At 41.4% G+C, this 21,810-nt stretch overlaps 1 protein-coding gene across 2 annotated transcripts in view; it reads left to right on the top strand.

The window, feature by feature from the left end:
• Positions 1-21,810, top strand: part of SYBU (syntabulin) — a 111,568-nt gene that overhangs the window by 22,705 nt on the left and 67,053 nt on the right. The window contains exons 1-3 of one of the 2 annotated variants that reach the window (XM_019467842.2): positions 11,625-11,758; positions 15,481-15,564; positions 17,285-17,489. In XM_019467842.2, coding sequence (XP_019323387.1) covers positions 15,541-15,564; positions 17,285-17,489 — 229 coding nt within the window. In that variant the 5' untranslated portion in view covers positions 11,625-11,758; positions 15,481-15,540. Of the gene's footprint in view, positions 1-11,624; positions 11,759-15,480; positions 15,565-17,284; positions 17,490-21,810 lie in introns of those variants that run through there. The other variant, XM_019467841.2, reaches the window with a different exon arrangement.

Genomic DNA, 21,810 nt, shown 5'->3' with positions numbered 1-21,810 from the left:
TGCTTTTATCTTATTTCTAACTTCTGTTTTTTCTTGTTGATCATGTTATTGTTTTCTTAAGCCTTGATCATGTTATTGTTTTCTTAAAACTTGAATTAAAGGTTTTCCTATGCTTGGGCACTAATGATCTCACCAATAGGCTGGCCACACTACACTTGGAAATATATTCTCATTTGAGACATAGAAAATAAACCTTAGCATTGAAAAATCAGACAATAGTTGGGAATCCTGATTGGATTATTTGAGATCCCGACATAGTTAAGTACACGTCCACAAAGTTTCTAATGTACTCATCTTTCCAATACTTATAAATAATCAAATGACATTAAAATCATTTGTAATTTCTACCATAGTTCTGATGGAAGCAATTTATTATAATTGTGAATAACTGTGGACCAGCTTTATTCCTAGCCTCACAAGAAAAAGGGCTTTGACTTTTTGATTTACAAACAAGCAAAAAAAATATGGTTCTGGTTTTATTTTAAACTTTAAATCAGGGGAGCCTGGGTGGCTCAGTCGGTTAAGCGGCCGACTTCAGCTCAGGTCACGATCTCGCGGTCCGTGAGTTCGAGCCCCGCGTCGGGCTCTGGGCTGATGGCTCAGAGCCTGGAGCCTGCTTCCGATTCTGTGTCTCCCTCTCTCTCTGCCCCTCCCCCGTTCATGCTCTGTCTCTCTCTGTCTCAAAAATAAATTTTAAAAAAACGTTAAAAAAAATAAACTTTAAATCAATGTGGAAAGATATCTATTTCTTATTAAAATAAATGAAGCCAAATGGATATTGCCACACGATGGCTCAGAATTAGGTATATTTTAGACTCATTTCATCAGAGCTATTTGGCTAATTGACTAACTGGCTGCTTGCTTCATAAACATTACAACTGACATAAGAGCAAAACCAATTTTTTTTGTTCTTTTCCATGCAGCATTTGTATTTTCACAAGACCAGTATACTTAGGAGTTTAGCAATGTAATTTTTTAAAACTGACTTGTGCAACCATTTTACAAAAACACCCACCTCAGTCTCTAAAACTGATTAATAATAGTAAATATGTATTTTTCCCTTCTCATACTGTTGTTAGATTGCACCTATTTACAAGGAACTGCAAAAGGGCTATAAGGTTTGGAAGAGAGGGGGAAGTCTAAGTGAAAGCAGAAGGGAACTACAAATAGCACTTATTGTTTAAAGTTTCAGTTTAAATATGGCGAGCAGAGGTGAAGAGCCCCTATGAATCTAGCAGTGGAGCTTTGGTTGGTAAAATTTATTGTTCTCTGTGTACAAAAGAAGAAATTCAAATTGAGCCACTCTGAAATACATTCTAACATTCTGCATTCCTCATTGAAAAAAGGACAGCATAAATAAACACCTAGGCAGGGAAATGCAACAAAGGGTTATCAGCTTTGAAAAGTCCCTACCCTGTTACAATGGAGAACTTCAATTTGACAATCCTGAATAGAAGTCTTACAGGTGCCGAAGCAAGCAAGAGGTACCAGATTGTCACGTCACATTAGCCAAACTGGAAATTCCCTTGGCTAATTTTCTCTCATTGCCCAACTACAAGTCCATCATGGAGCAGACTTGGGGCAAGACTACCCTGCTGAAAGTAAACATAAGTCTCACCCACATCATTGGAAAAGCCGTCAGACATGATCTCATGATCACTGTTCAGCAAACCCAGTACTTTTCCATCCTTACTATTGGGTCCAAAAACACAAGTGCTAGTGCCTATAAAATGAAGTATAAGTTCTGTGTGGGTAAGACTCCTTTGCCAAATGTTAAATTATTGAGCTTAAAAGAGGCCAAGCAGACGAATACAGAGATTTGAGGAATAATTCTTAACACAGACTCAGTACTTGGAGTGGATGTGAAAACAAGCATATTAGTTTAGTGGGTGACACTATTAGCTCTAATCTCTAAATGAAGAGAGAAGTTTCCAACCTGCTCAAGCAGGAAATGCCTTTCCTGGTTTCAATACATTGTCTTCACCACTTAGAGAGCTAGCAGCTGTGAACACGTTGAAAACACTGGCTTTGTTGACATTTTTGCCACACTTCTCTTTATAATTTTTATCAAACAACCACTGTTTGTTGAATTAAAAACTTTAGCAGAATTTGTGGAAGATGGTCTAACAACACTAAAGAATACCGACGGGATGCACTAGTTATAGCATAGAAAACAGGGCAGGCAAAGCCTTTATTTCTTGTGTTACTGCCTCAGTTTAAAAGCCTGGTCACTGAGAAGATCCGAAGTCCAGTCCTACAAATGAGAAACCAGAGCTTCCTGAAGATGTTGACTAGTCTAAACTTTGTCCTATACTTTCTTCTCCTCATTGAGGTATTAAACCTACTCTCCAGATAGTGTTGCCTCTCTGAGGGACAGTGTGATCTGCTCTCTGTCACTTGTTTCTTGACAAGTGCTACCTCACTCTCAAGAGGATCTATAAAGGGACCTTGTGCGGTGCACTCGGAGATGTACTAATGAATACAGAAAGAAACCCAAAAGTAGCATCTTTCAGTAGGATCAGATTAAATGAGGGATCATATTGTGATTAAAATTTTTAGGGAAAGAGACCTCGTTTATACTCATATACTGATAAGTATAAATGCTTTTATACTGATGCTATTCAAATCACATTTTGGGGGCTCCATAAAGAAGATGCATCTTAGTGTTTAAAATTATTGGATATAAATTACGACCCACAAATGAGCAAGCCTTAAATATGCAAAGAACTCGAAGTGTCTATTAATCCCTTTGAAAGGCTACTACAATTAAATCATGTGGATGCTTCCCGGTTGGCTAGAGAATGGGATTGCTCAAAGGTTTCAGGTTGAAAAGCCTCCCGCAGCTCTCTAGGCCAGAAATTTGGCAGCGGTGCTGAAAAACTACAAAGACAAATTTCCAAATATTTATCATACGATTTGTATTCTGCAGTCATTTCCAGTTTCAATGGCAACAGTGGAAAGGAAAGGATGAAGTCAGGTTACAGGAATAAAATACTTCAGCAGGGCCTGAATATCTAATGCAGATTTCTGCAGAAGGCCCAGTGTCAGGACTATGTAACACAGACCTGCTGTCAACCTTTTCTTTTTTTTCAGGCTCACCAGAACAAACAAATTACCTTTAGGCAAAAGACCCTCAGAAAACCTCAGGTGTGAAGAAGAACCATATTCTTCTAATACAAAAAAGGAAGCAGAATTTTCTACTCAAATTCTCTCTGTAAATCGCCATTATCTCTAACTCTATTTGTAAATTATGGAGACGGGACTGGTTTGCAGTAAAGTGTATTAATAGAAGTATTCTGGCAAAATAGAATGAAAAAGTGAGTACGCTTCTTATCATTAAGGGGTTGTTGTGTGTCCATTTAGGTGTGTTTTGTTTTTGTTTTTAGAGAAAGTGTGCAAGCAGGAGAGAGGGGCAGAGAGAGAGAGAGAATCTTAGGTAGGCTTCACACTAGGCCTCAGTGTGGAGACTGATGTGGAGCTTAATTCCACGACCCTGGGATCATGACCTGAAGCAAAATCAAGAGTTGGATGTTCAACCGATGAGCCACCCAGGTGCCCCAAGTTTTTAATGTGTGTAGAAATAGCAGTGCTCTATGGAAAAGGGATTCATGGGACTCAACCAAGGGGAAGAAAGATTTGCTGTATTTTCACTTGACCACATTTCTTAATTTCGGAGAAAAAAATACACATCTGTCCAGCATTAATAAATAGTATCATTTTGTCATGTTTATGCTTTGCATTTTTATTTTTGATTTATCTTCAAATGTTGTTTAAAGGTGGAAATTGAAGTTATTAATATTAAGGTCATGTCATTATCCCATAAATGTAAAATGATCATGTTTTATGTTATTATTTAAAAATTGCCCAAAAGGATGCAGCATGGTTGGATGGGGTTCATTGTTCTGCCTTTATTTTCCATGGCCAGGCAACAGTCCCAGCATTGTTGAGGGCACAGAGTAAAATTTAAAAATTATATCTATTTCGACTGCCAAGCCAAACTACTTAAATGTCCACTAATATTTACCAGGGTTCTTGGCACATACCAAGGAAAGGCTCAGTTAATATTTGTTGAATAAATAAAATCAGTTATTTATAAAAAGTCTGGAATTCACAGGATAGGATTTATAACAATGAAAGTGTAACTCTGTAAGGCAGTTCTTAGGTGAATATTACAGAAACTGCCTAATTTTTATTTGCTTCAGCTCCAGTGTGATTTTTAAAAAATACCATTTCGGATATCTGTTATTGCATAATTAAAAGCCAAAAATGAAAAACAGAAGATTCTTAAGTCTATATTTATTCTCCATCTGCAGCACTTCATGGTCCTTTCCCATAGACGTGTTTCTGAATTTAGAACTCTGGGGAGAGAACTACTGGCCTTAAGGTAGACAGAAAAAAAATCGTAATTTATATGCAGAAATTATAGATGTTTACTATGAGAAATGCAAGCACATTGGTTTTAACAAACTCACGCTTCTATACTTAGCATCTCAAGCATTAGGAAACTGTCTGCTCTCAAGTGTATATAAGAAGGGTTTATAGTGTGGGATGTTCTAGTATTCTCTTGTCCCAGTAACTATTTATTATAAATTTTCCAAGTTTCAACATAGATCTACTTAAGGCATTTATACAGTTGAAAAAGTTGCATTTTCCTGAGTTTATTATTTTAAAAAAATACAGCAATGCAACCATATGAGTATTTAAAAATATAAATGCCATTGTCTTTTTAAAAAATAAATCCTCATCTAAAATTGTTTTCTATTTTAATACTTAAAGTCAAATAAGTGGTAGGGAGGAAAGGAGGGAAAACTATAACAAGGAGTCAGGGGAATACTTTTTCAAAGAGCATGCTATGAATTCTCACTTGAGAGAAGTGAGTCTATTAGAATAATGAAGCTAAGATTAATATTTTATAATAAATAGGATGAAACATATGTATTATCTCTGGCAGAAGCTTTTCAAGTTATACTAATTTGGAAGTCATTATTTCACTTGATCACTAAAAAATTCTTTTGAATTGCCCTTCAACTCATGTTACTAGCCCAAAAGCTAACACAACTCCCATATTCATCTTGTCTTTAATATGGATTTATCTTTCCATAATACTATCCACCCGTATGGTTACAGCAGAAAGCATTTTCAAAGCCAGAAATCATTCTCTTCTATTTCACACTCAAGACTGGAGTAAATTCATGACTCTAACAAGTCATATTTTTCAATGAATCTCTCTGAAGGGCAATAGTAACCAGATGGTGGTGGTGGGAGATGGAAGTTAGAGATTGGAAAGTGTTGTAGGTGGAAGAAACAACATTTGTGAAAGTCAAAGGTAGAATACAAGGATTAGATCATGAGAGACCTTGCAAGCCATATGTTAGTGTATGAATGTTATATTCAAGGCAATGGTGAGCATTGAAAGGCCTCCACTGGGGCCAGGAGATGCAGGGTGGGGTAGAGAGTGATTAGATCTGCACTTTTAAGAGATCACTGTGGCTACTGTTTAAAAATGTACTGAAGGAGACAAGTCTGTAGGCCAGGTTAGAAATCCAGACAGGAAAAGATGTAAAGAAATGAACATGTTTTAAAGATAATTAACAGGTTGAAAAGCTATGACTTCAGTTCCAATTAGTTGTAAAGGAGGAGAGAGAAGAGCTCAGAGTACCACCCAGCTTCCTGGGTCTGCAGGATAATAGCATTTATTAATATAGAGAACACAGAAGGAAGATTAGCTTTTAGAGGAAATATGATAGATTCAGTTTGGAATATAGTGAGTTTGTGGACTCTATAGCATACAAAACTCAAGATACCCAGATGGCTTATGGGATAGTCATGCAATAGAGATGTGAATTTGTAGAATTTATGGAATATCTGCCTATAAGTAATAATTGAAGCAATTAAAAGGAAAGATATTACTTAGGGAGGGAAGATAGGATGAAAATATGAGAGGGTCAGAGCTAGTAACTGAGGAACATCAACGTTTAAGGAATGGCCAGAAAAGATACAGGAAAGGGGGGAAAAAACAAGAGGGCTGAGTTACAGAAGGAAAGCAGTTTTCAAAAGTGTGGGAGTGTTTATCCTAAAGCCCGTTGAGAGGTCAAGATTAAGATAAAAACTAGCCATTAGATTAAACCAAATGGAGGTAATTTTTTACTTTGGGCATGAGCTCTTGACAGAGTGGTGGTACATCCATGAGTAGAGTGAAAGGGCAAGGAGAATGTGAGACATGAGAACATAGACTCTTTCAGGGGTTTGATGATGAATGGGGAGAAGCTACTGGGTAGTACTAGAGAGATATAAGAGTTTAAGAGAGTCATTTATTTAGTTGGGAAAGGACTCATCATGTTTAAATGATGATGTGAACTCTCTGATAGAAAAAGTAAGTTAAAGTTATCAAAAATAATAATAGCTAATAATCACAGTGAACAGCCATTGAGTGCTTGATGTACCCTAGACACTCTTCCAAGTTCTACACATGTATTAACTCTTCTGATGTTCATAGTAACCCTATGAGGTAGGTACCATGGTTGCCCCATTTTATAGATAAAGAAATAGAAACCTGGAGTCTTAGAAGGACTAACTGATGGGATAACTTTAAGATGTGGAAAAAGTGGGACTCAAAGCCCAAGTAAAAGAATTACCCTTGTACAGAAGAGGGATAACTTCCATTCTGAAGGACCAGAAATGGAGAGGTTGGGGTGGAAGCAAGTGAATTTGTAGGTTTGGAGGCAAGAGATTGAGACAGCTCTCTTAATAGCTTTTATTTTGTTAGGAGATAAGGGCATCTGAATAGCATGAAGGTGGAGTTGGTAGGCCAGTAGATTTAAAGTGTGGGGGTTTCAGATAGACCCTGTGGAAAATAGGAGAGCATGCTGATGAAGGGCCTTAAAATGATTGCCAGGCAGCACTGAAGTCCCCCTGCAGCTGGAGAGCAAGTCTGGCTGTGTCATCCATCTGCAGGCATGTGGGGCTTACCGCCTACCCTGTGCTCAGCTTCAGGTCAGAGGAGAGGTAGTGCTGTTAAGAGTGTCAAAGGAGTGCCTGGGTGGCTCAGTCGGTTAAACATCCGACTTTGGCTCAGGTCATGATCTCATGGTTCTGTTGAGTTCAAGCCGCGTGTCTGGCTCTGTGCTGACAGCCTGGAGCCTGGAGCCTGTTTCCGATTCTGTGTTTCCCTCTCTCTCTGCCCCACCCCCACTCACACTCTGTCTCTGTCTCTCAAAAATAAACGTTGAAAAAAAATTTTAAGGAGTATTCAAGAAAGATCCAGAAGTCTTGGCCTTGAGTCCACCATGAAGTTAGAAGATCTTGGAGGCAAACCAAGCAGGTAGGGGGTATGGAAGAGGTGAGGGATGTAGATCCATTTGGTAGGCACTTGCTTGCACCCTCTTCAGATGTAGAGTTTAATTAGGAATGGATTGTGTCCAAAGGTTTAAAAAAAAAAAAAAAAAGGAATGGATTGTGTCCAAAATTCTGAGATCTATTTTTGATCTTTGAAACAGTAAATGGAAACTCTGTACTTCCTGCTTAATTTTTCTGTAAACCTAAAACTGCTAAAAGATGGAGTCTAATAATTTAAGAAATAGATCTGGAAATATAAAGGGTAGGGAATATCTGAATATGACTTACAAATATGACTTCCCTTGCTTGTCTACAGTGGCTCAGCAGAAAAAGAGAAGAAAAGCATTTGGAACTATTTGTATGTCAGACCACAAAGTACATACTTATTATCACGCCCACGTATTCAGTTACGTGTAGCCTTAAACTTTAGAAATTTTCTGTAAGTGATGGAAGTTTGAATAAGGCCACTGTTAAGGTTTGTTATGAAGACTTGGTTGCAAACCAAAAGGAAAGACTTTACCTGTCAGGAAACAATTCACTAATGAACCAATAGGTGGCAGTATAACACGGTGTTCTTGAAATTTTAAATAATATTGCTAATTAAAATATTGGTTGAAGCACCAGATATGTGCTTGATGCTGTATTAGGTAATCAAAACTCTGAAACAAACCCTTTTCTTCCAGAAGATTACAGTCAAACAGTAAAGATTCAAGGGGAAACCTAAAGCTTCTCTCTGTATCAGTCCATCATAGGCCAGTATGTAGAGTAGCAGGTCTCTCCAAGTAAAAAGAAGAGTGGGGCCGGGGGGGTGGGGGGTGGGGGGGTGGGGGTGGGAATGAGGGAGTGAAGGGCTAGGAAGGGGAAGGAAGGGGAAAAGAGAAAACAGAAGAGGACAGGAGAGAGAGAAAGGAACTCTACATGGGCCAAAGTTATAATAGGACCTATCCGTCCTTTGAAATTCGTTTTAAAACACCCTTGGAAGCCTCAGACCCCAGACTAATGGGGATACTGGCAAGCCCTCAGGATATTGATCTATCAAGATGCTAACACAGTGAGTAGTGTAGCAGCTTATGGCCATGCCCATATCTTCTCTACTGGGCTGTGAGATACTTGAGGACAGGAAGCTGTTCATCTTTGAATACTCTGGAAACAGTATCTGAGCCAGTGTGTGGCTCAGAATAGGAATGAAATAAACACGGATGGATGGATGGATGGATGGATGGATGGATGGATTGTTGGATGATAGGTATCAGGTCATTTATCATGCCTTCCACATTTTTAATCTTATTTTGGGAAGAAAAGTCCTGTCAACATCTTTTCTCATGAAAAATTAAGTTTCTTTCTATCTCATAAGTCACCTGAGGAGAAACTTTAGTGTATGTGCTCCTGAAGCAAGCACTTGGGGAAAACCTTAGTGCTTCCCTTTAATAAAAGTTAAAATAAAAATCTTCAGGATAAGGAGAATATGAAAAAGCAAGCAGGAGATAGAAATGGTGGTTGATCCTGAGGGAGAGAGGGTATCTATTAAGCTGTACCATGTGCCCAACATAAATGATAGGCTTTGCAGTTATTCTTATCTAATCCTTACAATAGCACTATGAAGTAATTACTGTTATTAAGTCCATTTTATAGGTGAGAAAATGAGGATCAGAGAAGTTCATTTCCCCAAAGACATTAACTTGTACAAAATGTTCTTTCTTCTTTCTGTCCTTCCCTCCCTCCATCCCTTCCTCCCTTCCTTCCTTCCTTCCTTCCTTCCTTCCTTCCTTCCTTCCTTCCTTCCCTTTCCTTCCCTTCCTTCCTTCCTTCCTTCCTTCCTTCCTTCCTTCCTTCCTTCCTTCCTTCCTTCTTTTAATTAATATGCACTTATCATATGCTGAGTCCTAGAGGGGTTAAGGTAATCTAAGGCTACCCAGTCAGAAAGAGGCAAAGAAGGGCCTGTGGGACAAGAGAATCCATGTCCTTTATTAAACTACTTTCTTTTCAATACAGATGTCTTTGCAGACTTCAGGAAACTCATTTCACTCTCCTGTTATCCCTTGAATCAGCATCGTATCATGGCAGGCCACTAGCTGGGCTTCTATTTGAAAGGGACACAGATGTTTCTCTACCACCCTCTGAGTTGAGGTCATTCTCAAGTCTTGAATTTGCTAATTCTCCATCATATTGCTGGCAGCTCTTCATGAAACATTTGGCTGGTCCAGCAACCACTAGGGCCAGGAACCTGGGAAGATACCCTTGAGCTTCTGAGTGTCTGGCTGCAGCCCCAGCTGTTTGTCAACAGTGGTAAGGAGGACCAAGAGCCTAATATCCTGTATTAGTGCCCAATCATAGGAAAACAGAGGGGAATAACTTCTGGGAAAACAATGGGCATGGGAGCTTACCACAGCCATCCAGAAATAGCCAGATGCGATGGCCTCAAGAGGCCCCAAGTGAGAATTTTATTCTCATTTCAACAGTCCTGTTTTTGATTCACGATAGATAAGCCTGAAAGCAAATACACAAAAATGCTAACAGAAGGAATATGGATAACTGAGGTTAGGGCAATGAGATGGTGAGTAATATTTTTCTTTTCCCAAATTTTGATGATGTGGTTTTTATATCTTTAAAAAGAAAACATTAAAGCTATCTTTAAAGAAAAAGTACTTCTTTTCCCCTTTGATTAAACAGTATTCTAGAAATAGCTAAAGAGGACACACAGGCAGATGAAACAACATTGGCTAGTTTCCCAAATTCTGGATTTATTTTTCTGCAGGCAAGTGGCTACAACTACATAACAGGGGCTAAATTTACTCATTAGGTCACAGGATTTCAGGTGATGAGGGAAAGGTGTTCACAGCAGTGTCCTAGGAGGACTCTCAAAAGTATAACTGGCTTGCTTGGTGCTTCAAGAATTCCCCTGGACTCCTGCAGCTACCATCACAGGAGTTGGCCTCTAGGGGTGCTCTGCTCCATTTTGCTATACTGCTCTGGCCCCTTGAGTAGACAATCTCAAAATCCTTCCCCACTCCCCCATCTTTTAGCAGAAATAAAGGCAAAATTTCAAAAAAGAAGAAGGACAAGGAGAAGAACATTTACTAGAAAGCTGAATGGAAAGATCATGGAAATAAACGATATAATGGAAAACAGGTTCTTTTATCTTAATGTAACTCAAATCTAGCCACAGATCTGCTTTCTGGGAACTTAGATCATACATTTCTTTTCTAAACCTAGACTGATGTGGATGCTGCATGAATCCTTCAGAGCCTCCACCTGCTCTGCCCATTCCATGTGTGAAAAGACTCTCAGCCTCGTCTTCTCTCCAGGTCGCTGCTTCCCCGCCCTGGGCTCAGGCAGCTTTCAACAGCCTGTGCTTCTCATACTTTCTGGTCTCTTGGTCTCCTAAGAGTGGAAGATGATTTTCTCTCCACCCAGAATTCAGCCTCTGGATTTAGGCCTTCCTATGTCTACCTTACAGATAACTTTCTTTGCCCTTTCTGTAAATCTGTAAGACCCACACATCTTGCTGTCTTGTCCAGTCATTTGAAGCTTTTCATTAGGTAAATGTCAAGACTCAGTTTCTCCTATTTGGGTGACAACCTTGACACTCACACTTTCCAGAGCATCTTAGTTTTAGTTGTTTGAATCTACTGCCCCAATAAGTATACACATACTTGTCCAACCACGTGTCCCCAATTTGTTCAATACAATCACCATCCCTATGTCTTTGGCTGGTATCTGTCCCTATTCTTAAAAATGGGCAAAAGGCCACAAACAGCAGATGGCATTTGGGGAGGATTACCTCATGTTTGCTCCCCCATCAGACAAGTGGAAGATGGTATCTGTACCATCCTTCAAAGCCCCCAACCCTCAACCTCTCTGCCTCTTCAGCTGGACTTTTCCTTAATTCCCGTTCTTCATCTGTGAGATGCCTCTGACTGAGGGCTCTGCAGAGCAGAAATAAGTGACACACTCTGAACCCATTGGCTGTTCTAGCCGGCCCTACTTCAGGCTACCCACTCCCCTCTCTGACCCAGGTACTCTCTGGCCCCCCTCCTCAGGGAGAGATCTTGTAGAATTCTACTCATTACAGTTTTACAACAGCAAAATCCCTTAACCATAAAGTAACATTAACACACATAATGTAAGAGGAGGATTGATCACTCACACACACTTCTAAGGGGAAATGGACTGCTCTCTCCCTGGTGAGAAAAATATGGGTCTCCACCCCACCACAAAAAATCCCAGGATGCCCCAGAATGCAGTTTCTTCTCCTCATGACGTGTTGTAAAGCACGTCAGCTGCTCCTTGTTGCTGTGCAGATCACCCAACATCGGGTCACTGAGACAGAAGGCAGCGCTAGCTCACACAGCTGATAGGATTAGGAGATGGTGCTTTGTCAGCCTTGACTGAGTCCGGAGAAGCCCTCAGCATACACACGCAGGTGAGCTGTGAGGGAGAACAGAGGTGGGGGGTACTGCAGTAGGTCTCGGTTGTATGGTGGAGATGTTTTCTCTTTGCAGTGCATTTATATATATTGTCTTTTCTCTTAAGTTTGCAGGCTGGGGGGTTCCTATCAATAAAAACCTGTCCTTTTTCAGTTCTTTAATTTCAGGAATTGGCCACATGCACCTCATAGGATTTTTGTGAGGTTCAAGTGAGGTTCTAAAAATAGAGCTCTGAAAATATAAAGTTTTGTATAAATGAAAGAGATTATTCATTTGATAACTATAAATTTCACATAAACAAAGAATTAAATAATATATCCTAGATTTGGGGGGCATAATTACCTGCACATTCTTCTTTTCTCCCCAAACTATAACACCCTATCTTTCCAGTTCCTTCCCAGGCCTGGGCATGGATATTATTTATAATCTAGATGGGTTCTAGTCTTCTAAAGCAGCTGATATTTTCTAAAACCTAGCATTACACTCATCTCTAAAGGAGAAACCACAAAATTACAAAATGAGACTACAAAATAAGTAAGTAGAAATGGAAAATGATGCATGAGAATATTTTAAAGCAGATGAAAGATGAATATAATATGCTATAATAGATTATATGTCTTTGGTGGTATAATCCAAACGTTATAAGACATTTCTGTTAATGACATGAGAAACACTTGAATGAAATTAAAGGCAGCATAGATATTATCATTTGTAAAACTTGCCTTTTAGAACAGCAGAAAAACAGGCTTGGGTTCCAAAAGTACAGAGCTAAGAGACGTTAGAACACTAAATCATCAGCCTTTCCCTCGGCAGGGTTGCTATGGTGACAGCGGGGCTACTGCACAGCCTCTCACTGCCTGCACTTCTGCAGTAAAAGCTTTCACTGAACACATGTTGGATTTTTTAGGCACACACCCCATCATCAAATACAAAGACATATTGGAAGCAGCTTTATCTGAGTCGTTTGCAAAACAGAAGTTGCCTATTTTCTTTACCCTGTACTGATGGACTCCTTATGGGCTTATAGAACTCACTCATTCATCACCATTCATTTGACTGTTGTATATTGAGTGCCTTCTGTATGACAGGACCTGTACTAGGTACTGCCTGTGATCCCTGGCGAAGACAGACCAATAAATAGGGAATTCTTATACAAGATCTTAACAGCTCTCCTGGGGTGAATTTAAAACAGGTGTCCTGGAAATATGTAAAGACTGACCTTGGAGGGTCAGGGAAGGTTTTCTGGAAGAAGCTGTTTCTAAAATGAAACTTAATGTATCTTTAGGAGTTGAAGGGGGGTTAAGGGGAGTCAAATGCAAGAAATGCTTTAGACGGAGGGACCAGCATGTGAACAGTTTCGAGGAAAAATAAAACATGACACCTCCAGAGAACTGAAAGTTCTACAGTTTGAGGGTTATCCATTTGTAGGTGGAGCAGAGGTTGGGAAGGGGGGACAGAGAGGACGAGTAGGTAAGGAGGGAGGATGGTGGATGAGGAATGGTAACAAATGAGATCAGAGAGGTAAAGAAGGCCAGATCATGAAAGGCCTCTGTGCCACATTCAAGAGTTTGAATATTAGAGGACACCTGAGAAGTGATTAATGAGTTTTAATGAAGAAACATGGCTTGATTTGGCCATTCAGAAAGGCCTTGTGGAAAAATTTAAAAACTGGCAAGAAAGGAATAAGAGGCACGATTGGGAACAAGACAACTTCTGTTAGACCATTACTGCAATCATCTGGGATGTTTGTGGTTTAGACTCTAAATGCAGATAATAGAGTGGAACGGTAGACAGAAGAAATCAGATTCAAGATATTATTACTAGAGTATCATGGAGATGACTTGGTGGTTTCTGCTATGTGGGGGCTTTATGAGGGAGAAGAAAAAGTCAAGAATGACTCTGAGGTTCTGATTTGAACAGCTCAGTGGGGAGTGTTTCTACTATGAGGCCCCCAGACTCAATTCTCAATTCTCAGTAGTGAATTCAGAAGCACATTTTGGCCTTAACAGTGCATTTCTATATCATACTATATGTCCTTGGGCACATAATTTTGGAAATAATAGACTGTAGGAATCATCACTTTTCTGAAGTCCTTATCCAAGACAATGTGGGTATAGAAAGTAAGAATTAATCACCCCCTCTTTCCAAATAAAGAACCCTAAGACTACCAGGCTCACTGCTTAAGGAATCTAAGTAGATTGAAAAGTCATGAAGATGTATGCGATAAAATCTCTTTAGGAATATAGGAAAAAGGCAAATTGATTTCTCTAATGCTCTGATTTCAGGCTCTCTTTGGACTCACACTGCGCATTCCTAGATTTGAGATTTGAGGACTCAGAAAAATGCTGTCTGCAGGACAGACAGATGGGGATGGTGGTGGTTCAAATATAATTTTCAAGGATTATAGTCCTCCCATGTACAACACTGTGTGTAAGGATCAGACTGTGTCCTGTCCACATTGCTACTTAGAATATCCTCCAATTCTGAGTAAAGGACATCTGTTATTATATATGTTGACTTGCGTAAGATTAACTGTAGTAATTGTAATAAGGCCCATGACCCAGCTGATGATGTCTATTTTAAGTCCTCAGTTGGACAGATTTTAAGCTTTTTGAACAAATTTGTATGTCTCACAAATGCTTTTTCAGTCATGTGAGAGGCCTCAGCAAATACTGAATGGGTGACCTGAACGTGACTCAAGTGCCCTTTGGAAAGTTCTGTTCAGTCAGCTGGGTACAACTGTTTTATTTTCCTCATCTAATCCTCACAGCTACCTTTGAGGTAGATACTATTATTATCCCTCAATTAAACGAGGGTAAACTTGAGGTTCAGAGAGGTCAAGAACTTTAAGGTAAAGGCATCGGCTGGAAGAGAGTAGTAGAGCGCTGGGTTTCTGAGCTCAGGTGTAGTGCCCTTCCCATAGCAGTGTGCCCCGGGGCGCATCCCCGGCCACCGCTTCAAGGCAGAGATGGAGAAAAAAGGCTGCCCTCGCCTTTAAACAGCCTGGCTCTCCAAGCCCTTGGGAACCGGCCCCGTCGTTTTTTCCCTGCACTTTCTGATGTAAATCCCCCAAGGAGAATCTCGGCCTTTGAGATCCCTGCACGAGCTGCTGTGTCAGTCCTGCAGCATTGGCATTGGCTTGGCTGGGGTCCGGGTGCAGGGGGACCCGCCCCATCTCTCTCGGGCGAGGTAATTGTGGGGAGCCGTATGTTGACTAAAAACCGAGAGGGCAGGGAGGGGCCGCGAGGGAAAAAACTTTCTCCATTTTGGCTCTTCGTGGTATCGCAGTTTTTCTCCGTTTTTCTCTCAGACGTGCACCCCCTTCAAACCGGACCCTAAGGTGCCAAAGCGAGGGGGTCGGGCACCTCCAGGCTGGAGATGTTCGGAGCCCCGGCCTGCCCGCTTCGGGTCGGGCTCGGCAGAGCGGGAGGGGCGCGCGGTACTAGGGGCAAGTGCCGGCGATGAGGTCGGGCGGGCGGACCCGACGAGCCGCCCGGGGTCCGGCAGGTGACGGGGGTGGCGGGGAGGAGGCGGCGGCGCCCCGGGAGCGGCCGCGGGCAGAGGCGGCGGCACCACGTGTCCGGCCGGGGCGGGGCGGCCGGGCGCGCCCTCGGAGCCGAGCGAGCGGCGGTCGCGGCGGCGGCGCGTCGGCCCCGCAGCACCCGCCGCCCGCACCCCGCGCCGGCTCAGCGCAGTGTCCTCGCTCCCGTGCCCGCAGGTGCCTCCTCCTGGACGGCGGCGGCGGCGGCGGCGCGGAGACCCGGCGGGCAGCGGAGCGATGGGACCCCTTCGAGAGACCAAGGTAAGTAAGGCACGTCGTGGGGGCGCGGGGGGGCAGTGTCCGCGCGCTCCGCGGGGCCCCCGAGCGGGTCAGGTGAGAGCTGGAGGGGTGGCGTACGAGTCGCAGGGAACAGGGACGAGGAGGTGGTGGGGACGATGGGAAGGCAGAGGACATTTGTTCAGGTGACGATGAGACCCAGGAGGTGGAGAGATGGTACCGGAGGAAAAGATTTGAGGGGGTGACACGAGGATTAAAAGATTGACTTTGGAGGGTTAATCCATCTCCTGAAAATGGGGATTTGGGATCTAGCTCTCAAATGATGCCCGGTTAGTGATGTGAATAAAAAGGATTTGGTGTACTGGTGACTGAGAAATAAGATCCCCAGCATGTCAACGACCCAGCATTGGTTCAGGGTCTGCAGTGTGCCCGAGAGTGGCTGACGTGTGATACCTGCTGGGTGACTGATGTGCAGAGCAAATCCAGAGGCTGGGTGCGGCTTTCGCCCTGGATGGGGTAGATGCCTCAGCGACCTCAGGAGTTCCCGCGGCTGAGGCTTTCCCTTCAATTCCTGCACTGTGCAGACCTCCCAGAGATGTTTACTTTGGCAGCGACCCTTCCTGGTAAGCCGGTGGAAATGGGCAGGAGGTCATGTTTCCAAATAGTGTTTGTTACTAATCCAAAGGCCTTTTTCGATTGCAGAGGTTGGAGGAAGCAGTCAGTTTTTTGCAAAGAGCTCCTCCTAGGAATCCATTTTAATAAGGCAGGGCGGTGGTGACCCCGAAAAACACTGGACTTAAAGCTTGTTCTGCTTTTAGATGATATGCCTTGTTGGCTAAGCATCTTTAGCTCTTTTAGCCTCAGTTTCCTCATCTGTAAATAGGGATTTAAATTAGTGTCCTCTCTATGGCCTGGGTTGTAAAGATCAAATGAGGTAATGGTTGGGAAAGCACTTGAAAAATTGGAACACCCTGCCAAAATATTACTTTTTTATGCATTTTTAAAACCAAGGCATGGTTCTGTATTTAATGCTGTGTTTTTAAGAAGAGAGAGAGAAAACTCTCTTCTCATGGGTGTTCTGTAAGGAAAACAAAAGCTAACCAGGATGTAAAAGGTGGAGCCATCTTACTGGGTATTGGATTTTTGTTTGCTTTTCTGTTGGCAACAAGCCTTGTGTACCAGGATATTAATGAATAATTAAGATCCTGGCCGGAAGAGGAGGGATTTGAAAGATAAGCCTGAATGATCCATCAAGAAAGAATTGTTCCAGGTATAGGGGGCTACTTTGTGAGGAGACAGGAAAGAACAAGTCAGGGAAAGCAAAATGGAAGTCTAGAGGAAATCAAGTAATAAGCTGGAGTGTGCTGTGAGTAATAAAGAGCCTTTGAGAGAAGCAAAAGCTTGAATGTGATGGAAGAAGCCAGAGAGGGAAGGTGAGTTAGGAATCGCATGGGAGGAGGGAATGGCTTTCCTGCTAATGAGTGGAGGTGTGTGCATGTGCATGCACACACATGTGTGTGTGCACACACACCCACGCCCAAGTGTGTGGTCTTCAGAAGATTTGAAGGATTAGCTCAGTGGCAGAGTTTTGGTGTTCACTGAAGCAACTGAGATAAGGAGTACTTTGTAAAGATACAGTATTCAGAAATGTGATTTCTTAGAAACCGAACCCAGAAGGAACAAACAGGAGTTAAGAGGGGGAAACAAGTTTCCTATTGTTTTCTTTTTAATGTCCGATTTTAAGAAGGAGCAGAGAGTGCAGCATCATGAGAAGGAGATTTCCAGAAGCCGAATTCCCCGTTTGATTCTTCGGCCCCATCTGCCCCAGCAACAGCACAAAGTGTCCCCAGCCTCTGAGTCTCCCTTCTCTGAGGAAGAGAGCAGAGAGTTCAACCCCAGCAGCTCTGGGCGCTCAGCGAGGACCATTAGCAGCAACAGCTTCTGCTCAGGTATAGTACCCATGGGAGCCACACACGATCACCAAGTTTGTGCTCTGCTGGTGCACTGTGAATGGACTGGAGCGTGCCCCTTAGAGCCTAGATCTGCACTTCTATTATTAGGATGAATTGTCTGAGGTTGCACCTTTTTGGCTGTTTTGACCTTCACATATAGCAGTTTCATATGGCTCAGTCCTGATGGAAATTCATACCTATTTTTACATATTATTCTGGTTTATAATTTACCATGTGAAATCTAACTTCTTTTCCTTTGACCGTTTAAAAAACTATTCCTTTGTTCACTCTGGGGAATGTATTTGCTTGCATTTTATACCAACAGCCTTTATAAACCTGTGTACTTCCAATTATGGAATCCCCAAAGATAAAACAACTTCTAATGAATGAGGTCAGGATCAAGGAGGTTTATATCCCAGGGCTGGGCCTGACCTTGTAGTTTAGAGGAAAAGAGCACAGGCTTTGTCATGTGCCAGACCTGAGCTGGAAGCCCTGATCTTTTCACTATTTACAAGTTGAATGACCTTGGGCAGGTTGCTTAACCTCCTTGAGCCTCAGTTATATCCATAAAATGGGATGATAACACCTACCTTGTAGAGTTGCTGTAAGATTGAATGAGACCTAAAGGTAATCCTAATGCAGTACCTGGTTAATAGAAGCACTTAATAAATGATGGTTCTTAATAAGATGAACTATGGATGTCAGTTTTGGCACATGATTAAGGAAGTTTCCTTAAAGTTGTGAGCTCATTTGGCAAAGGCATAAATCTCTTCATAGCTTCTGAAGATGCCACCATTATCACTTGACAGAGCCTGTTATAACCCATTAAAGCATGTGACTTGGAAAGACTTGTATTCTTTGAGAAGTATTTGGAAATTGGGTAAACTTTAAAAGAGTGACTGTCTTGTTAGTAATGAAGAATGTTTCATAGTGGCTAATTTTTAGGGCTTACTCAGGGAAAATGTAATTTTCTATTAACACATGTATGAGAAGGAACATAGGAATCAAGATGCTATGATTAATGCCCCAATTTAGCACGATTCAATATTATTTTTAGTATCAGTATCTATGTTTTTCAGTGTGCTTTTAAGTGCAGCTTTGGATTTCTTATATACTTTGACAAAATAATCCCCATCCCATGCATAAATTGTACATTAGAAATACTGTACTGACAATTTTTTATTTTTCTTTGTAAAGCCTCAGATGCTCTGCTTGATTCTGAAAAAAAAATTCTATCAAAATATTATATTTTAAAGCTTATTTCTTACCATTTGGACTTTATGAATCTAATTTAAAGTGGAGACCCACTGATGGTTTTGCTCGGTACTTTTGCAAGAAGAGAACACAAAGATCCCTAGGACCTGGAAACGTGTTTGCAGAAGGCAGTGCTGTTTGCTTTCACTCCATTTTGGAGCTCAGGAATCACTGTGTTTGAGTGTGAATGAACCCAGGGGATATCATTCCAAACTGACACGCTTTGTTTACATAACTCCATTCCACATTTATTCCCGATATTTTCTCCACATAATCATTTTCTCTGTGACTGACTTCAAGGTGAGTAGTGTTAGCAAGGAAAAAAAAAAAAAAGGAAGTTGATCAAAACAAAAGAGAAACTCCAAATATATTTTAGAAAATATATTAGGCAAATCAATAAAATTATAAATTTTGGTCATGAATCACTTTCTCCAAGACCCATTCCTGGGTGATTTCTCCTTCCCAGGAGACCTGTCTCCCACTAAGGCCCTAATGCTGTACATGAAAATCGAAAGTAGATATTGATCCTTCTGCCATTAACTAGCTGAGAATTGAGTGGCAGAAGCTTCTAATTATGGGTGTCTATAAACCTGTCTTTCCATCGTTAGCCTTGCATGCAGTCTCTGATAGGATTCCCCCTGTTCCTAGGCCTCATCTTTCTGTGTTGGGGCTCCCCAAGGTTTGGGTTGGTGCCTTTCCTTCAGTGCCTTCCTTTCCTATGGAGCCCCGATAGACCCCAAGACAGCTTTGAGTGCTGCGCTAAAATTGACAGGAGCCCCCTTTGGGGGCGAGTTAATGATGCTTTAGGAGGTCAGTCTGGGGATAGAAAATAAATGGGTTTGGTACTATGGGGAGCATTAAAGCTGCAGGCAGTGAGGTAGAGAATGTAAAACACGTCCAGCCAGCAGGGGGAAATAGCTGGTTTTAATCCAGCCACTTTAACACTGAGGCCAGAATATGTGTTGGCTGCTTAATCATGGCAGTTAAGTCAGAGACTAAGGTACAGGCAAACATTAAAAATGCCATCTTCTGTTAGGATTAAATTAAAATAATTTAGAGAGATCTGTTGCTGCCATAGCTTCATTGCCTTACGGTGATCATTCTGCATTAGCTTGTGTTCTTTATAAATCATCACACTGACTAATGTGAAAAGGGACAGGCAGAGCTAGGGGGATTCTTACCATCAGGTATGAAATTGTGGAGGAAAATGGTCCTCAAACACAAAGCGATTTAATTTGAAAATTACACTTTCAGAACTGCAAGCTAGAGACTCTTTTCCCCAAATTCATATCAAAGGCATTGATTGTGAAGAGCTTCATATGTTCTAAGATGCTCAGTTTTTAAAAGAAGGATGTGGTGAGTTTACATGAAGTTAAATTTACTTGATATAAAGAATTATCCTTTATTTTGAGAGTCTGACTTTTTCTCCTTTATATATTGTATTATATTATTTTATTATTTTATAATTTTATATTATAACAGAATGTCATGATAGTGGATGGTGGTTAAACTTGAGCAGAATAAATGACAACTCTTTGTTGATGTGTTCCCCACGTCCACCATATGTTTTTCTTTTAATTTTACTGATCTGTGAAATTACAGGACTGGGAACCATGTCTTTGCAAAGTGGCCTGTCCATTTTTGCCTACTGTATTCCTTCCCCCACTCCCTGCCTTTCCCCTATCTTCCCACGGGAGCTTTGACAAGGAACATTTAATGACTTGATATTCTATATGCTAATTTGTGTGTTGTATCTATCTCATTTCAGAAAGAAGGAGTTGTGTGTGACCTTTTGCAATTCATTTGGGGTATAATCCCAAAGAGCGCTTCCTTTAATAGCTTTTTAGTAACAGAATTTCTTTGAAGATATGAATGTCATTCTTCTTATAAAACAGTCTATTCTTTACAGTTTGTATTTGGTCTTCGTCATTGTGACCTTAACTGGGCACAGTAAAGTTTATATGGTATTGGAAGCCAGGCCCTATTTGTGTGCATGGCGAACAAAACATTATATATTCCTAGTAAATATTAACTAAAGTTTTTTTTTAAAGAATACATACAGAAGTATAGTTAATAGTAGGTTAATAGAAACAAAACACCTGCTTTCATGTCCACTCTCGCACTTTTAAAGTTTTTTTAACCAATGGTTTGGTATAGCATCACCCCAACTTCCTCCCCCCCCACCCTCTTTCCCCTTGTTTCTTGTTTTAACATGCCCACAAGAAGTGACAAAGCTCATATTTGTGAGTTGTGTTCTGGGTGTGGCCCATTGAATCTAGGCCTCTGCCCATTTTTCTCCCCTTTCTTTGTTGGTAGTGAATTTTGTTTGTCATAATACCGTGACTCCAGACATTCTTAGAAAAGCCCATGACCTGGCTGAGTCAGTCAGTCACCTCCATCGGTCACCTGCCATGGTTAGCAGCCTGCTGTGCATTTCCTCCTTGCTTAGTTGAGGTAATAATTACCCCTTACGGCTGGGAGGCAGATGGATTGCTGGGTTTTACTCTAGTTCTCCTTAGGGTGCCTTGTAAATATGGCAGGTGGAACAAATTATGTGTAGAGAACACAGGTTGTTTTATGGGAGACCAGTGATTTCTCGGAGTTATTTCCATGTTGCTAATGTGCACACACAGGTATATAGGCAGGTTTGTGACTTAACCCACTAAAACATGTACCAGGTGGGGCGCCTGGGTGACTCAGTTGGTTAAGCATCTGAGTTCAGCTCTGGTCATGATCTTGCAGTTTGTGAGTTTGAGCCCTGCATCAGGCTCTGTGCGGGTAGCTCAGAGCCTAGAGCCTGGAGCCTGCTTGACATTCTGTGTCTGCCTCTCTCTCTGCTCCTTCCCTGCTCATGCTCTGTCTCTCTCTCTCAAAAATAAATAAACATTAAAAAAATTTAAAAACCTGTATCAGGTCAAGACACTAAATGGTCAAAATCCAGGATTCTTTGCAGTGGAATCCTGAGGAAGGTGTTTGTGGAAAGTATTCTGGTTTTTACAGTGACTGGGAAGAAATCCTTCTTTGAGTGCCAGTGACCTAGAGGTAATCATCGTTGCTATTTGTG

The sequence above is a fragment of the Panthera pardus genome, unplaced genomic scaffold (assembly GCF_024362965.1).
Source record: "Panthera pardus isolate Hobbes unplaced genomic scaffold, ASM2436296v1 HiC_scaffold_7, whole genome shotgun sequence".
Lineage (NCBI taxonomy): Eukaryota > Metazoa > Chordata > Mammalia > Carnivora > Felidae > Panthera > Panthera pardus.
The sequence above is the reverse complement of the archived record's forward strand: the minus strand, read 5'-3'. Positions and strand labels throughout refer to the sequence as shown.